This window comes from Vulpes vulpes, chromosome 7 (genome assembly GCF_048418805.1).
Source record: "Vulpes vulpes isolate BD-2025 chromosome 7, VulVul3, whole genome shotgun sequence".
Lineage (NCBI taxonomy): Eukaryota > Metazoa > Chordata > Mammalia > Carnivora > Canidae > Vulpes > Vulpes vulpes.
In genome coordinates this window covers 23,821,059-23,838,367 of record NC_132786.1, presented here as the reverse complement: position 1 = coordinate 23,838,367, position 17,309 = coordinate 23,821,059, and the positions used below count along the sequence as shown (strand labels likewise).

The 17,309-nt window shown below is 36.8% G+C and overlaps 1 protein-coding gene across 10 annotated transcripts in view; it reads left to right on the top strand.

Annotated features, from left to right (window-relative positions):
* Positions 1–17,309, top strand: part of LMBR1 (limb development membrane protein 1) — a 323,369-nt gene that overhangs the window by 97,849 nt on the left and 208,211 nt on the right. For all 10 annotated transcript variants that reach the window (XM_072763254.1, XM_072763256.1, XM_072763252.1 and 7 more), the window contains one exon: positions 12,460–12,540. In XM_072763254.1, coding sequence (XP_072619355.1) covers positions 12,460–12,540 — 81 coding nt within the window. The remainder of the gene's footprint in view (positions 1–12,459; positions 12,541–17,309) is intronic.

Here is a 17,309-nt window from a genome sequence, read left to right as displayed (position 1 = left end):
TTTATGTCTTCTCTCAAGACTTCTTCACCATCAGTCTCAGCTGAAGACCTTGCTTCCTCTTCTCTTGAGAAAATAGAAGCAAGCATGCCAAAATGTTGACACAAATCATATTGATTCATCTACCTGCAACTCCCCCTGCACATGCTGCTTTTCTCCTGATCCTATGGCTAGGCTGTCCATGCTTCTGGCAAAGCTCAGCCCTCCCCTCATGCACTGGATTCAGTCCCTTCTCCCTGATTCAAGGATATACCTATGGCCATTCTACTATTTCTCTGACATTACCAGTCTTTCCCCAACTGGATCATTTCCTTCAGCATAGAGATATGCTATAATTTTTCTAGTAGAATGAATAAATGGAAGGAAGGAAGGCAAGAAAGAAGGAAGGAAGGAAATGAAATCAAACTGTCTTGACCTCCTATGCCTTCCTTCTGGCTCACCACTTCATTTGCTTTGCTGGTCTTTGTAGCAGAACTTGTAGGGTTGTACACCCATTGGTTTCATTTCTGTGCTCCACAGTTGTTTTTGTAGCCAGTCTTGCCTCCACTGCTATACTGACATGCTGTTATCAAGTTGCCCAGTGACTTCGGAGTACTCATCCACACTCCTCATTCCACTTGGTTATCTGTTCACCATACTTTCCTTGTTCTTTTACTTAATGAGCTACTGCTTCTCAAAAAACTGCTGGTTTTTCTCTGTGTCCATAGCTTCTTCACAGTGGCATGCCTCATGCATCAGTCCTTAAACTGTTCTCATGTTTGTTTACCTGTATTGTTTTGGTTATCTTAATCTGGTCTTATGGCTTTAAATACCATCTATATGCTGCTGACCTTTCCTCTGACCTCTTCATCCATCTAATAGACATTCCTACTTGGATGCCTGATAGGCATCTGAAACATGTCTTCTCCAAAATCAGCTAAAAAAAAAATAAAAATAAAAAAATAAACAAAATCAGCTAAAGATTTTATTCCCCATTTCTGCTTCTGTTATAGCCGACCTGTCTTTATAGATGGCAAATCCATTTTTTTAGATGCTCAGGCCAATTCCTCAGAGACTTGTTCTCTTAACTCCCATATGGAATCCTTTAGCAAAGTTGTTGGCTCTAGCTTCAAAGTATCTGCTTGCATGTCACCACCTTGGTTTGAGTAACAATCACCTCTTGGTTAGAATTTTTCAGTAGTTTCTTAATTAGCCTCCATGGGTCTATCTTTGGCCTTATGAGTCAGATCTTCTCACTTATTTGCGCACAGATCTTTAGTGGTGTCCTTTTTCAATCTGAATAAAGGTAGTTTTTGCAGTGGTTATGCAGTTATGCAGTTGGCCTTATGAGTCAGATCTTCTCACTTATTTGTGCACAGATCTTTAGTGGTGTCCTTTTTCAATCTGAATAAAGGTAGTTTTTGCAGTGGTTCCCTTTCAGCCCCCCATGTACCCTCTGACTTCCTTTATTGCAAACTTCTTGCTTTTCAACCCTGGCCAGTTGCCTCTTATCCCTGGCATTGTAATGTGTTTCCCTTCTGCCTCCTGTCTTCCAGGTCTTTACCTAAAGATCCCCTTCTCAGTGGGCTTTTCCACATTGAGGCCTTGTGGATATGATTAATATTGCTAAGCTCCACCTCTGCTCTGGCACTTCTTTCCCTCTTTCCTGCCTTATGTTTTCCTGTAACACTTTCACCTTCTGACCCACTGTTTTACTTTTTATATATTGCCAGTTTCTCCATAGTAGAACAGGAACTGTATAGGCAAGGATTTTTGTTCATTTTCTTCCTTTCTGTATTCCTGATCCCACCATCCCCAGCCATATAGTGGGTTGGTAGTAAATACTTGTTGCATGAGTGAATGAATAGATGAAAAACATTGCATGATGGAGAGTTGTCATTTTACCAAAAGAAGTGAAGAAGGAAGAAGAAATAAAATTTGGTGATAGGATAAAAAGAATTACATGGAGACAACATTTAGGAAGGCCCACAGTAGAGACCTCAGAAGACAAGCCAAGATTGTGGGGCTGGAGGACCTTATGCCCTGGAGTGTTAGCAAAGAAGCAGAGATAAGGTGATTTCCCTTAGTGTGAAGCCATGAAATACGAGCAATCAAAATCCATTTCTACTTCAAGACCCTAGAAGAGTAGCCCAACAGAAAGTCCCATTACATTAATTGTGGTAGAAAATCTTTTGTAATTCCTACCCAGGATTAAGAGGATGCATATATCATTAGCATGTTTAAATGTTTAAGTAATGCAACAGCATTAATTGAAATAATTAGCTTTCGTGTGTATATAGCCTATGGGTGTACTGGGTAACTTTAGAAGTACCATAATGAATAGGAATTATTTTTTATTGTTTAAGTTCAAAACCTTGACAGTTCTTTTAATGTAATTTATTTAAAAATATTGTAGACTTTGAACTTAATGATTCAATTCAATTTTGTTAGGTACTATTTTCATCTTCATGATAAAAAGTTAGTGTATCACTTTTGGTAGTAATTACTTTCCTGCTTGATTTTGATCTTCCTTTAAAAGCCTTTTTCATTGAAGCTTGTATTCTTTATTCTTAAGAGCACAGAAAATATACTTGTTTCATTTTTGTGGTGTGTCAAGTTGCAGTACCTTTGTATTCTGAAAAATAGGAGTTGAAAAAAAATAACTCATTCGATCTTTTTATGGAACTTAGTTACCTGTCAGAAGCAATTGGTCACCATCAGTCTTGGAACCTTGCTTATTGTCACTGAGTTGAGTTTGCCAGGCAGTTTTATGATGATGCCAAGGTTTATGGTGGTATTTACACTTGGTTTAGAGTAGTTGCATCCTGTTAGAGGCATTTTTTATCATCACTGTCAGAACAGTTTGCTGATTTGGTCATTACTTATCTGAAGCCTTTCAGGTAACACCCTTAATATTGTAAGGAAGCTTCTATTCCAATCTTATCTTATGTTCTCTACATACTTTCATCTTGACCTTCTCTAGCTATTCTTCTATAGCCTAGCAGTGGTTATTCCATGAATACGATCTACTGTTGGTTATATCACTGAAGTTGAGAATATTGCAAATGTATCAGTCCCTGGGCCACTTTGAGCATGATGAGCTTAGGCTGGCTGAAGGTGATCAAGTGTCAGCTCTCATCAACAACATATATAGCAAAAATTGTTGACACTCAGTGACCCCCTCTTGGACAATACTATGCTAGAAGAAAGTGTTTAATAATATCTTGACTTCCTGAGCTAACAAGAAAGAATATTAACTCTACTGGTGAAAATTTTTTTTTCCCAGTGAGATCACCAGCATTTGGATCCTAACATCTCAAACAGTGAGAGATGCCTTGTTAACTATTTATTCAGCTTCTTGGGCCATATAATTACTTTCTTGACTATAAATTGTGGCCCAAACAAGTGATATGTTGCAAGATGGAATGAGGTGACTGAAGAGGTGTAAGATTATATATATCAGTGATGAGGAATAGTTTGGAGTAACTGTAGAATTACTTAAGAGTCAAGTATCATATATTTTCTATAAATGATATGATATAAATGATCTAAATTTTTTAGCAGAAGATAAAATTTAATATACATGAGCTGCTTATTCAACCATAACCTATTTGGATGATAGTATTCCTGATAGTACCATATATAAATAAGTTTAAAAAATAATCTTAATATCTAGTTTAAGATTTACCAATAGCTTATATCTAAGGTGAAAAAAAAGCCAAACAATTAATTATATATAGCTTTTTCTAAAAATACTGTATCTTATTTATTTGAGAGAGAGAGAGAGAGAGAATGAGCTCGGGGAGGGGCAGAAGGACAAGCAGACTCCCTGCGGAGCCTGACTTGGGGCTCAATCCCAGGACCCCCAGATCATGACCTGAGGTGAGGCCAGAGGCTTAACCAACTGAGCTCCAGGCTCCCTGGTACATAGCTTTTTATAATGTTCTTAAAGCTGATTGTTTAGTATTTTCTGTCTTGCTTGTGGTTATTTATAATGAAAATGTATTTGAATTTTGATTTTCAAATTGTGTTCAATATCAAGAGTCTTATATTACTTGATTTCTGTACTTAGCTATATTTTGTGGATATGTCACTAGTAAATAGAAACTAATACTTTAACAAATATTAGCATTACAAATGGAATAGAAATAGTGTGTTTGAACGTATAGATTGTCCATCTCTTCTGTAGAAAATAACAGAGTTTGTTGATATTGAGATAGATGCTTTAGAGATTTGAATGTCTAGGCTTCAGTTTTCAAAAACTTTATGGGGGTTCTGCCTCATCTGCAGTGGCTGTGTGCTGAACAGTAATTGGTGTTTGCTTAGAGGATGGAGACACTACGAAATTTTAGGAGTCTTGGGCTTTAAACAAATTATCTAAGTGATTAGAAATAATTAAAAGTACTTGAGGGACCTTATAGTGTATTGATAGAGATCACATTGGTCAATTTAATATACTAAGTATAATCAAAGTTTTAAAGTGTTACTTAAGCAACAGATTTTCTAATCAACTTTTTTTGGCTATATGCTAAATTAAAAAGTTAAATGAAAAACTAGTCTGTTTATACCAGAGGTGTCTACTTCTAAATAGTATTTATTATGAGACTTAGCATAGGACACTAAATTGTTTAGGGAGATTTATTGCTTCATGTTATTTGAATTGCTTACATACCAACATAGAGATTTATATTTATTTTTAAAAATGTATTACATATTTTAAATTAAATAATTAGTATCTGCCCTTTAACATATGAATGTCCGTCCGTTAAAGTTGTCATATATTAAGGCTTAGTTATTGAAGAAATGCTGGGCTTTGGGAAATTTTGTTATCTTGGAAGCAAAATATTTTCAATACCACACTAGTTTTTCAGCTTAAGAATAAAGCCGGGAAAAGTTGCCTTCAGCTATTAGTTTTCCTGAATCCAAAGAGACGGGTGGGGCAGGATCAAAAATACTTACTTGATCAAAGTTATTGGCTCTGAAGGTATTCTTACCTGTGTAAGGAAGATGAAAGGTGTTGTTTTTATTGCACGCTAGTAACAGTGTAATTTTGAACTAATTGGTGTTGAACTGCCAATCACCTAGGGGAATGCAAATAGATACTCTTCTAATTTCCTTTGAGGTAGTGAAATCTTGTGTCGAGGCTGGAAGAAAAACAGAATAATACCGTTAAATTGACCTTAAATGAGCTGCTTTGTGGTTTTCTTGGAGAATCCCTTTTTATTTTTCATGACTAGTCCAGACAGGTTTTGTCTACCAATTTGACTTATTGACTAGACAATGCTGACATGGAACATGTTAGATTCATTTTGAAATAAAGTAAGGATAATACAATTGTTCAGGATATTTTGATGATTTTTTTCTAGTGCAACTTAAATTCACATCACATTCCAATGTGTGTTTCAGTGTGTCTTGATTCCTTACAATAGCCATTGTTCCTTCTGGTCATATATAATGGAAAATTCTGCCTAAACAAGCTTGTTCTTCTCACTTAAGTAATGATACATATATATAATAAAGGATGATAATGTCTTTGAAAATTGTTATTCTGGGTAAATCTAGTCATTTAATGAAAGCATACTTGTTTGGAGATAATGAGAATGTATTTTTAGTTTTTGTATGCAAGTAAATCAGCATTAACTGTCTATTGTGTACCTAGCATTGTGTTACCTGAAAAAAAAAACCCACAGCATTTCAGAAATACTACTGAATTCCCCTATTGCATTAGCACCCCTGCCATCTTGCACTTCGGGCCTGAATCCTTTGTTTTCTTTCTACCTTTGAGGAAGGAGTGCTGTCCCAGAGCACTGACGCTTCTTCCTGAATCATTATTTCTGGCCAGTTCATCCCCAGGCCCCCAAAACAGAAATTACTGGGACCTCATAATGGTTTGTCATTGTTTGAAGGACTCTCTGACCTGATTCAGTGTGAAGAGAACAGAACAGTGCGTAGAGAAAAATGATCACTCACTTAAGGCTGAGTGATGAAGATTAAGATGAGAATCTAGAACAATGATTCCCACTGAGGTTAAAATTTAATGGAGAGACAAAAGAATTTGTACTTAGACCCAAAAAGTAACATGGACTTTTAAGGAAACATAATGAGAGAAGAAAAAGACCACCTACAATGTGAAAAAAAAAAATTAAAAATTCAGTAGACAAAAGATGAAATAGTCCTTGTGGTAGGCAGAATAGTGACCCTGCAAAAGTATCCATGTCTTAATCACCCTGATCCTAAACACATGTCCCCTACATGGCAAAAGGGACTTTGTAAGGTAATTAGGTGAAAGGTCTCAAGATCATCCTAGATGATCTGGTGGGCACAGTGTCCTCATGGCATTGTTATAACTGAGAATCAGAGAAGGAGATGATAGTGGAAGTGAAGGTAGAGAGACTTGAAGGAGGGGCCATGAGTCAATGTGTGCAGGTGCCTCTAGAAGCTGGAAAAGACAAGGAAACAGATTCTCTCTTAGAGTGTCCAGAAGGAACACACTGTAATCCTGCTGACACCTAGATTTCAGACCTCTGACCTCTAGAACTGTAAGATAATAAATTTGTAGTGTTTAAGCCACTAAGTTTATGGTACTTTGTTATAGTAGTGATAGGGAAGGAGTGTAATCTTTCTAAAAATTGAATTATCCGGTAGAATCCGTGGGAAAACTATTTAATGTCAGAGACCATAAGTACGAAGAGAGGGAAACATCAATGAAATGGCTGACATAGACTGTAGAGCTGAGCTACTTAATCTAAATAATAAACATCTAGAAGGAGGAAAAAGAAGAAGTAGAAAAAAGTTAAGTAAATAGATAATAGAAGAAAATGTCAATGAGCTGAAGAAAGATTTTAGTGCAGGTTAAAAGACCATAGAGTCCTAGACAAGATTATTAAGCAGGACATTTAAAGATCTAGATTTATTGTGTAACATTGTTGAATCCAAGGGTAGTGATAATAAAACACCTTACAAGCTTTCACATAGAAAAATTACTTATAAAGAAGAGAGAAAACAACATCAAACCTCCCATTTGTAACCTGCTAAGGATTATTGAATAGTATTGTTAGTTTTAAGGGTGGGGGGGAAGATTGCAATGAAAAACTCATATTTATAAATATGTTGTATGTATGTTAGGGCCAAAAAAGACATTCATTTATTGCTTCATTTCATATCTGTATATTGAGTATCTAATTTGTGCTAGAAACTATTCTAGGCATTAAGGATATGGCAACTTTTATACTGAAAGAAAAATCTAGTAATAATCTTATACTAAATACTTGATTGATTGATTGATTGATTGTATTTGAGGAGGTTAGGGGAGAGGCAGAGGGAGAGAGTCTTAAGCAGCTTCCATGCCCAGTGTGGAGCCTGATGTCAGGCTTGATCTCACAATCCTGAAATCATGACTTGCGCTGAGATCAAGAGTTGGATGCTTAACTAACTGAGCCACCCAGGTGCCCAGTATACTAAATACTTTAAAGTAATCTCAGCAAAATCCAGGATTTAGGATGATTGAGTGGGAAGCAATGAAAAAATAGATAAAAGTACTGTGAAAGTTTCACCTTGGTGCAGAAAAGTTACTCAGTAAAACATCACTATTGGGTTATAACTGTTATATTGAAAAAAAAAATACAAGTCTACCTGTGTTAACAAGAGAAAGTAACCACTGAAATGCCAGATTAACATGGGGAAAAAGAATAAACAGAAATTCTTCAAGCTGGGAAAAGAAGAAATAAAGAGCAACATAAATGGAAATTATGAAATTACATAAAGGAGAGAGAGCCACCAGTCTTCATAAGCTGACTTGTAGATGGCAGAGCTTGGTCCCTGTATGTCATTGTTGAGCTGTGGGAAAATCAACTTTGAAGCCCACTCTGTGTCTAAACTTATAATTTCATGAAATTGTTTTCTTAATTTTTAAGTTACTTTGAATTGATGTTTTTGATTCAGTGGAAAACATCCTAAATATATCTCATTTTGCATATGAGAATACTAATGTTCAGAGAATGAGAACTTGAGAAAATCCCAATAAAATTTTGGAATTTAGCAGACCTGAGAAAATCTTAGAAGTAATCAGTTTAGCAGACCCAAGGAATCTAAATCCTAAGCCATCTGTGCTTGATTTATATCCCAGAATCGCCCAAAGTCTCAGGAAGTGGCACCATCAGATATGGAAATGTGGAGATAAAGTGGAGGAAGTTTAAGATAAAGAGGGTTGGTTGAAAATCCTGTTGATGAAGCAATTTGATCCCCACATCTTTTCCCTCTATCCGAGGTGTCAGGCACTGCCTCTTTCCTATCTCAAGAGAAGAGGGAGAGTTGTTCTCCAGAAAGTGAAACAGAGGCTGTGGCCTAGACACAGTGTTAAGTAGAGGATGGGGTGAGTGCTCACAGGCTCCTATCTCCCTTCACTTGGACAGTCAAGCTTTAATATGCCAAGGAAGAGATCCAAAGAGTCTTATCTGTGGAGGCTGTCTAGCCTAGAAGGAAAGCCCCACAGATGCCAGCAGTGGGGTGTCCTCTGTGAAAGACCTGGCTGGATTACCCAGCATGAAGTCTCATAGTTGTCAGCCACCACCCACACACTCTTGAGTTTCAACTTAGCATGTTTTGTAGGTCATTTTTTTTTTCAAAGATTTTATTTGAGAAAGAGAGCACATTGGAGTGGTGGGGAGAAGAACAGGGGGAGGGAGAGGAACAAACATACTCCATGCTGAACGTGGAGCCTGACGTAGGGCTTGATCTCATGACCCTGAGATCATGATCTGAACTGAAACCAAGAGTCAAATTCTTAACTGACCGAGCTACCCCGGCACCCCAATGCTTTATTCTTAAATATGAGCAGACCTCTAAGGCTCATCAGGCTTCTGAGCAACATGAAAGAAGAGGCCAAAACAAGAAAGACCTCGAGGAAGACAATAATATATACTAGAGAAAAATACATAAAAATATACCTGTTGTTAATACCCTGAAGGAGACCAAGATTGCAGTCATGAGGAAGGCCGGGATTCCATAAAAATGGAATATCTAGTGAACAGAAAGGGACACTTGATAATTAGAAATAATGACCTACCCAAAAGACTAGAAAATAAGGAAATTTTTTTAGAAGATAGGTCAAAATGACAAAAATAGGAGAAAAGAGTTAATAATATTAGAGAACCAGTTCAGGATATCTAACATCCAACTACTAGGAATTCCAAGTGGGAAGAGGAGAGAAAATTTCTCAGATCTGAAGGATGTAAATTTGGAGATTGGAAGGGCTCACTAGTGCCCTGCATCATCCATTGAAGGGGACTCGATGCAAGAACACTGCAAAGATTCCGTACATTTCAGAGGACGGGAAGCAGTTCATACGGAGGCAGGAAGGACTTTTTCTGACTTTTCAGGAGCAACACTAGAAGCTGTAAGACAGCGGAACAGTGACTTACTCTGAAGGAAAATTAGTTATGACGTAGATTTCCATATTTAACCAAACCATAAGTGCGAAGGTAAAATATCCTGACTCGTGTAGTCTCAAAAATACTATCTCCCGTTCACCCTTTCTTTGCAAGCTGCTGGGGAGGCCATGTGCCACCTAGATGAGAGATTGAAGCAGTGGGAAAGACTGAGTTGGAAATCAGAGATGTGCCACAGGGCCCAGGATGCCAGGGTGCATCAGGCCTAGAGAGCAGCTGGTTCAGACCAAGGCAGGTCTCATGACTCCAGGAGAAATTGCTCCCAGATAATGAAATGAATGGGATAATAGGAATTTAAACACTGATTGAAAAATACATTTGGGAGGAGATGGTGGCTTCAAGACAGTGATAAGTACATAGAGGACTAAGCAAATGAGAAAAATGACTAATTCTAGCGGTAGAAAAGAATACTATTATGGAAGAAAGGAAAGCTAGTCATAGTTTATTATGTAGGTAAGCAGTGGGTGGCATTTCTTTTGTAATAATGCAGACATCAAATATTGATGTAACCAAGATGTCCAGTAATCCACATTGGGAGAGGGAGGAATGGCCAAGGGTGTGGTTTGGTAGGAAGGCCATAGTTAATACTTAGAGCTGGAAAATCAAGACCCAGCAGCAAAGGAAGCTGTTGATTTAGTGCTAAGAAGACAGATACTGAAAGAATCAGCTAAATGACCTGAAGTGACAGTCTTTGGGAGGAAGGTGGTATGTGTGTAGGTGCCTTGTGCCGGGATGTGGCACTTGGAATTCTGTGCCCATTTCATTTTGATAAAAAAAAAAAATTTAAAAAAATTAAAGTTCAGACAAGTAGTGTGCAGGGTATAAAATAAAATTTATCAGCTGTTATACAAAGTTATACTGAATGCAAATCCTCTATTTGACTAAATGTAAATGGGCTGAATTCCACTGTTAAGGAATAGAGCCTGTCAGATTGGGTTATTCAACCATTTTGCTATAAGCACCCATAGCTCTTTTTTCTTTACTAGAAAAAGCATCTGATTTGGCTTTATTGTTTCTCCTATTTGATCATATCTATGGAACTGCTTGTCAAAGTTCTCTGCCTCCCCTACTCAAGGAATTCGAGCTAGGTCATTAAGACACTGGAAGTTTATTCTTGAACCTAGCAACATAAAGACTGAAAAGTTCATTCTTGATCATAGCAACATGATGATTGAAAATGGTTGGGACTGTTGCATCCCAGGTGTAATACTATGAGGAGACAGTCCATCTGTTCCTGCCACCTGGAGCCCCCAGCTGCGTGGTTCCTCTCCTTTCCAGGAAAACTGGAAGTTTTCCTACTGGTTCTGTCTTGTAAATTCCTTTTCTGTTTTAACCAGTCAGTCAACTTCAGTTGCTCATAACCAACGAACTCTGATAAGGTTAAACCTCAAATAAGATTCAGCTGATATACACACATATCTATACCTTTAATTTTAATCTTTCTTTGTCTCTTATATGCAAGTTTGTAGTAAATCAGTAAGTAACTAAGACAGGTAAAAACAAAAAGATCGTAGAACTGAAGGTCCACAAAACAGATTTTAAGCAGAAAAACATTAAAGACAAAGTGGGTCATTATCTAAAGTTAAAAGGTATGATTCATAAGGTGAGTATAACAGTCTTATAGGAACCTGAAAAACTTAGCAGACAAATACAAATACATAATGGAAAAATTCTTAAAAGTTGAGGAGACCTCAATAAAAGTACATTTGTAGTGGGGAATTTTAATTTATCCATTTCAGAATTTAACAAATGGAGTATGATGATATACAAGTCATTATAGAAATAAGTAGAAACCATGAATAGGAAAATCCATGTGTTAAACATCTGGAAAGATGCTCAACCCCATTTAGGGAAGTGCATGTTAAAGTAACAATAAGAAAACATTTTTTTCCCGCATCATACTGGCCAAAATTCAAGAATTACAACATCCAGTGCAGGGAAGATATAGGAAGAAAATAGGTACTTTCAAAAGCTATGAGTGGAAATGTAAATTATTACAATAATTTCTTTTTTCTTTTCTTTCTTTTTCTTTTTTTTTTTTTTTTTTTTTTTTTTTTTGAGAGAGAGAGTGAGAGAGAGCATGTATGGAGGTAACAGCAGAGAGAGGGGAAGGGAGAGAATTCCACGCCCAATGCAGAAACTGTCACACATGATCTCATAATCCTGAGATCATGACCTGAGCTGAAATCAAGTGCCCAATACTTAACTTACTGACCCACCCAGGTGCCCCATTTTAAAAAATTATGATATTTAAATCATTATAATAAATTACAATATTTGGAATGAAGTAACCTTTAAATATCTCTTAACTGTAAATGGTTATAACCTTTGGCTCAGTAATCAGAATTTTGGGAATTTGTCTTACAGAAACAATAGAATTAGAATGTACTGCATATGCATCCAGAAATTTTTGTTGCTTAGTTGTAAGTGGAATAACTCTGAAATAAATTGAAGTGCATCCATACTGTGGAATGTTGGATAATTGAATGTTTCATAACTGAATGTTATTCAGTTGTTAAGGGAGTTGGCACTATCTGTAAACATAGATGTCTGATTATGAAAGCAGGCTAAATGTGTCCAATTTAACCCATTCTTATAAAATAGCAGAAATCATGTGTGGTATATATGTATATGTGAATATTTACATGATCATGAAGAAAGATTTGGAATCATCAACGAGGCTGTTGGCCAATTGTGACTCTAGGAGGATGGGATGGAGAAGAAGATCATGAATTTCTTTTACTTTCTATAATAAGCATATGATACTTTTATCACTAATGAAAAATTAACAGATCAAGTAAAAATTTTATCAAAGTAAGGCATTTTCTAGGAAACATGAAGTATTTAATCAGCAAGAACTTGGAAGTCTTAAGTAGTGAAGAAATGGATTTTTCTATGAATCACAGCAGCATTTGTTTTTATTGTCAGTGATCAGAATTTGTCATGTGTTATCTTGTATTTTAATTAAATGTGAGGGCTACAAATTCTGTGATGTTAAGGTTCTGTTCTACTCCTAAAATATGTTTGCTTTTGATAGGACTGTCTTCATCAGTGGATTACAACATAATGGATTTGGAACAAGAACTTGAAAATGTGAAGACTCTTAAGACAAAATTAGGTACTGTACGTTTTTGTTCTTGACTTGTGCACTGGTCTTGGATTCTTTCCAAAGACTTTCCTGTAGTCTGAAATAGTCAAAAAGTTTTGAAATCTTTAGTTTATGGTACAATCTTCCAGTGTATCCAATAGCTGTTGGTACAGACTGCCTTTTAGTTTGGGGAGGGGATAAGCATATATGTACTCCCTTTTTTGTTTGTTTTGTACATGCATAAAGTGACTTTTCAGATGCTGATGTTTGGAGATGTCACTCCACTGTCTCTTGACTTGCATTATTTCTGACAAGTAATCTTCTGTCATCCTCATCATTTGAATTGTTCTTTTTCTCTCTCTGCTTTTAAGATGTCCTCTTTGTCATTGACTTTGAACAATTTGATTCAAATGTCCTTTAAAGTGGCTTTCTTTATGCTTCTTATTCTTTGGGTTCACTGAGTATCTTGGATCTGGGAATTTATAGTTTTCATCTAATTTGAAACATTTTTGGCCATTGTTTTTCTAAATGTTTTTTTTTTTTTCCTCTCTGTGTCCCTCTTTCAGAGGCTCCAGTTACATGTACACTGGCCCAAAACTCATGGATTTTCCTTTATTTTTTGGATGTTTTTCTCAGGATGTTTCATTTGGGATAGTAATTACTATATATTCATGTATACTAATCTTTCCTTTCGAGGGTCTAAACAGCATTTAATTCCATCTATTGTATTCTCAAACACTGCAGTTTTTTTGTTTTGTTTTTAAATAGGCTCCAGGCTGCACTTGGAGCCCGATGTGGGGCCTGAACTCAGGACCTTGAGATCAAGACCTGAGCTCAACTAACTTAACCCAGATGCCCCTCAGACACTGCAGTTTTTATATTTAGAAGTTCTTTTTAGACTGTTTAGTCTGTGTCCTCCACTTTTTAAAAAATATGGAATATAATTATAATAACAGTTTTAATGTTTTTATCTGCTAATTCTAATTTCTGTGTTTAGTTCTTGATAGATTTTGATTGATTGATTTTTCTTATACTTTTATGCATACCTGGCAATTTTAGATTGGAAGGTGGATGCTGAGAGAATCTTATTGCTGGGCACTGATATTTTTGTATTCCTATAAATGTGGAACTTTTTTTCTGGGATGCAGTTAAGTTACTTGGAAACAGTTTGATATTCTTGGGCTTTGCTCTGAAGGCTTGTCAGGCTGGGCTAGAGTAGCATTTCCTCTAGGGCCAGTTCTAAGGCAACAATGCTCATGATTTATGAGGTCTCTTTCTTGTCTTGTGGGAGCAGGCCCTATTCTTGGCACTTTATGATGGTTGGATGCTGCTCCATCTAACTTTTTTGGGCAGTCCTTTCTTCAGCTGTGGGTTGTTTGCTCACATACCTGAGCTGATCTTCACTGAAGACTCAACTATGACCCTTTGAAGATCTGTGGAGTTCTTTCTCTGAGGACTTTTGCCTGTGGTACTTTGCTCTATACAGTCCAGCAGTCTCATTTTATATCAACTCAAGGAATGAGCAGGGCTGTGGTTGGGTTCCTGTGCCTTGTACTCTGGCCAGCAAACTGTCTCAAGACAGTAAGCAGGGGCAAACCCAGGCGTTGCTTTGTTTGCTTCCCATCTCTCAGAGATCATTGTCTTTCTGTGATTCACACATGCGGTGTCCTGCAATTGTTTCATATGTGTGTATTTTTTTGTTTCCTAATTATTTCAACTTGCATGGAATATTGGTCCCTGTAGTTATTCCATCTTCAGAAATGAAGTCCAGTGTTTTGTTATTGAAAATTTATTTATTTTCATTTTTCTTTTTTATTGAAGTGTAATTACCATGCAGTGTTATATTAGTTTCAGGTGTACAGTATAGTGATTCAACAATTCCTTCTATTAGTGCTTGTCCTGATAAGTGTACTCTTAATTCCTTTCACATGTTTCACTCATCCTCTACCCACTTCCCTTCTGCCAATCACCAGTTTTTTTCCTCTGTATTTAAGAGTCTGGTTTTTTTTATTTGTCTTTTATTTGTTTTGTTTCTTAGATTCTACATGTGAGTGAAATCCTATGGTATTTGTTTTTCTCTAACTTACTTCACTTAGCATAGTACAGTCTTGCTCTATCCATGTTGTTGCAGATGGCAAGATTTCATTCTTTTTCGTGGCTGAGTAATATCCATGTGTATATGTGTATACAAATGTATATATATCACATCTTCTTTATCCATTCATCTATGGATGAACACTTGAGTTTTTTCCATGTCTTAGCTATTTTAAATTAATGCTGCAATAAACATTGGGGTGCATATTTCTTTTTGGATTAGTGTTTTGTTTTATTTGGGCAAATACTCAGTATGGGAATTACTGGAGCATTTGGTAATTCTATTTTTAATTCCTGAGGAACCTCCATAGTGTTTTCCATGGTGGCTGCACCAGTTTGTATTCCCACCAACAGTATATATGAGGGCTCCTTTTTCTCTATATCTTTGCCAACACTTGTTATTTCTTGTGTTATTGATTTTAGTTATTCTGACAGGTACCAGGTTATATCTTATTGTGGTTTTTTTTTAAAGATTTATTTATTTATTTATTCATGATAGACGGGGGGCGGGGAGGGGGAGAGACACAGGCAGAGGGAGAAGCAGGCTCCATGCCTGGAGCCCAGTGTGGGACTCTGTCCCAGGACTCCAGGAGCGTGCCCTGGGCCAAAGGCAGGTGCCAAACCACTGAGCCACCCAGGGATCCCCTCTTATTGTGGTTTTGATTGCATTTCCCTAATGATGAATGATGTTGAACATCTTTTCATGTGTCTGTGTTGGCCATCTGTTGTTTCTGGAAAAATGTCTATTCAAGTCTCTGTTCATTTTTTAATTCATGTAGGGGTGTAGAAGTTCTTTTTTTTTTTTTAAGATTTTATTTATTTATTCATGAGAGACACAGAAAGAGAGAGAGAGGCAGAGACACAGGCAGAGGGAGAAGCAGGCTCCTTGCAGGGAGCTTCACGTGGGACTCAATCCTGGGTCTCCAGGATCACACCCTGGGCTGAAGTCGGCACTAAACAGCTCAGCCACCCGGGCTGCCCTAGAAGTTCTTTATATATTTCGGATATTAACCCTTTGGTGGATATATCCTTTGCACATACCTTCTCCCATTCTATATGGTGCTCTCCTGTTTATTTTTGTGAGCATCATATTGTCTAAAATTACTTTGTTCATTCTGCTGTTGATGGGTACTGGATGTGTTTATCTTTTGTTATGAATGTATTGGTATAAACATTCTTCTGCATATCTCTTGGTATGTATGTTTTTTCAGTGTACATACCTGGAGGTGAAATTATTGAGTCTATGGATATACAACTTTTTAAAATAATGCCAAATTGTTTTATCAGGTAGTTGTATTATTTTGCATTTGTTTTAGGCTTTAGTGAGACTTCATGTTTCTCCCTATCTTTGTCAACAATTGACGGTGCTGGACTCCATTTTTACCAGTTTAGTGGACGTGAAGTGGTTTTCACTGGTGTTTTATTTGTATGTCTCTGATTTGTGTTGCCAGTGTTCATTCAGCTTCTGCTTGAAAAACATCTGCTAGCATTTCATTTAGTGCTGGTTTGTTGGCAATGAATTCTCTTTTTGTTACCTGAAAACATTTTTACTTACCTTCTCATTGGTAGGGCATTTTTACATAATTTAGAATCCTGATTTGATAGTTTTCAGCATTAAAAAGATGTCTTTCTAGTGTCTTCTGGTTTCTGGTTAAAGTCGTATTGTTGCGCTTTTTTAATGCTTTTAAGATTTTCTTTATGTCTTTGTTTACTAGTTCTACCCTGATGTGCTTAGGTTTGATTTTCTTTGTGTTTATTCTTCTGAGATATGTGGCACTTCATCAATGTGTGACCTAATGTATTTTATCCATTTGGGGACTTTTTGGCCATCGTCTCATCAATTACTGCCTCTACTCATTCTCTTTTAGTTCCTTTAGACCCCAACTGTGCATGTGCTAGACCTTTTCACTCTGTATTGTTTTGAGTTTACCCTCCTTTATTACATTCTTTGATCTGTGATATTTTTTGTTGATGTGTCTTCCATTTTGCTGTCTTTTCAGCTGTGTCATAACTATTGCCCAACTGTCTCTTGAACTCTTTAACTTTAGTTACAGTAATTTTTCAGTTCTAGAATTTCCATTCAGTTATTTTCTAGATTCAAGTTACAACATTTGCCAGCTTGTCACTTATGTTATCAAATATATTAATCAGTTATTTTAAGGCCTCCTTCTGATAAGTTCAATATCTGGATAAACTGAAAGTCTGTTTCTATCATCTTTTTCCTTTGTGCTTATCTCTAGGGAGCATTCGATGGAGTGTCAGTCATTTCTTACGCAGAACTGTAAAAACTCTGGATAATATTTTCTTCTTCTTGAGAGGCTTTACTTTTTCTTCTGGTAGGCAGTTAGAGCAGTTAGATCAATCTTTCCATCTGGGCTGTTGATCATTCCAGAGTCGGTTTTGGTCTTCTCAAGAGATGGTCGATTTGCGGTTTGGCCTTGCTCCTAGTGTATATAGCTTTCCTAAGTGCAAGCCTTCTCCGTGAACCTTGAAATTCAGTTTTCATCTCAAAACATGAACCTCATAGAAGCTTTGCTTCTCTCTTTGCTGTACCTTCTGGTCACTGTGGTCCCTGGTTCCTTGAAGGACAAGAGGCTGAATGTTAGACTCCCTTCTTTCTTCTTTCCTTTTCTCTGGGATCCTAGCCTCTCAGATTTCGGCTGTGTTGGCAGCCCCACACTCCCAATTTTTGTTTTCCTGATGCT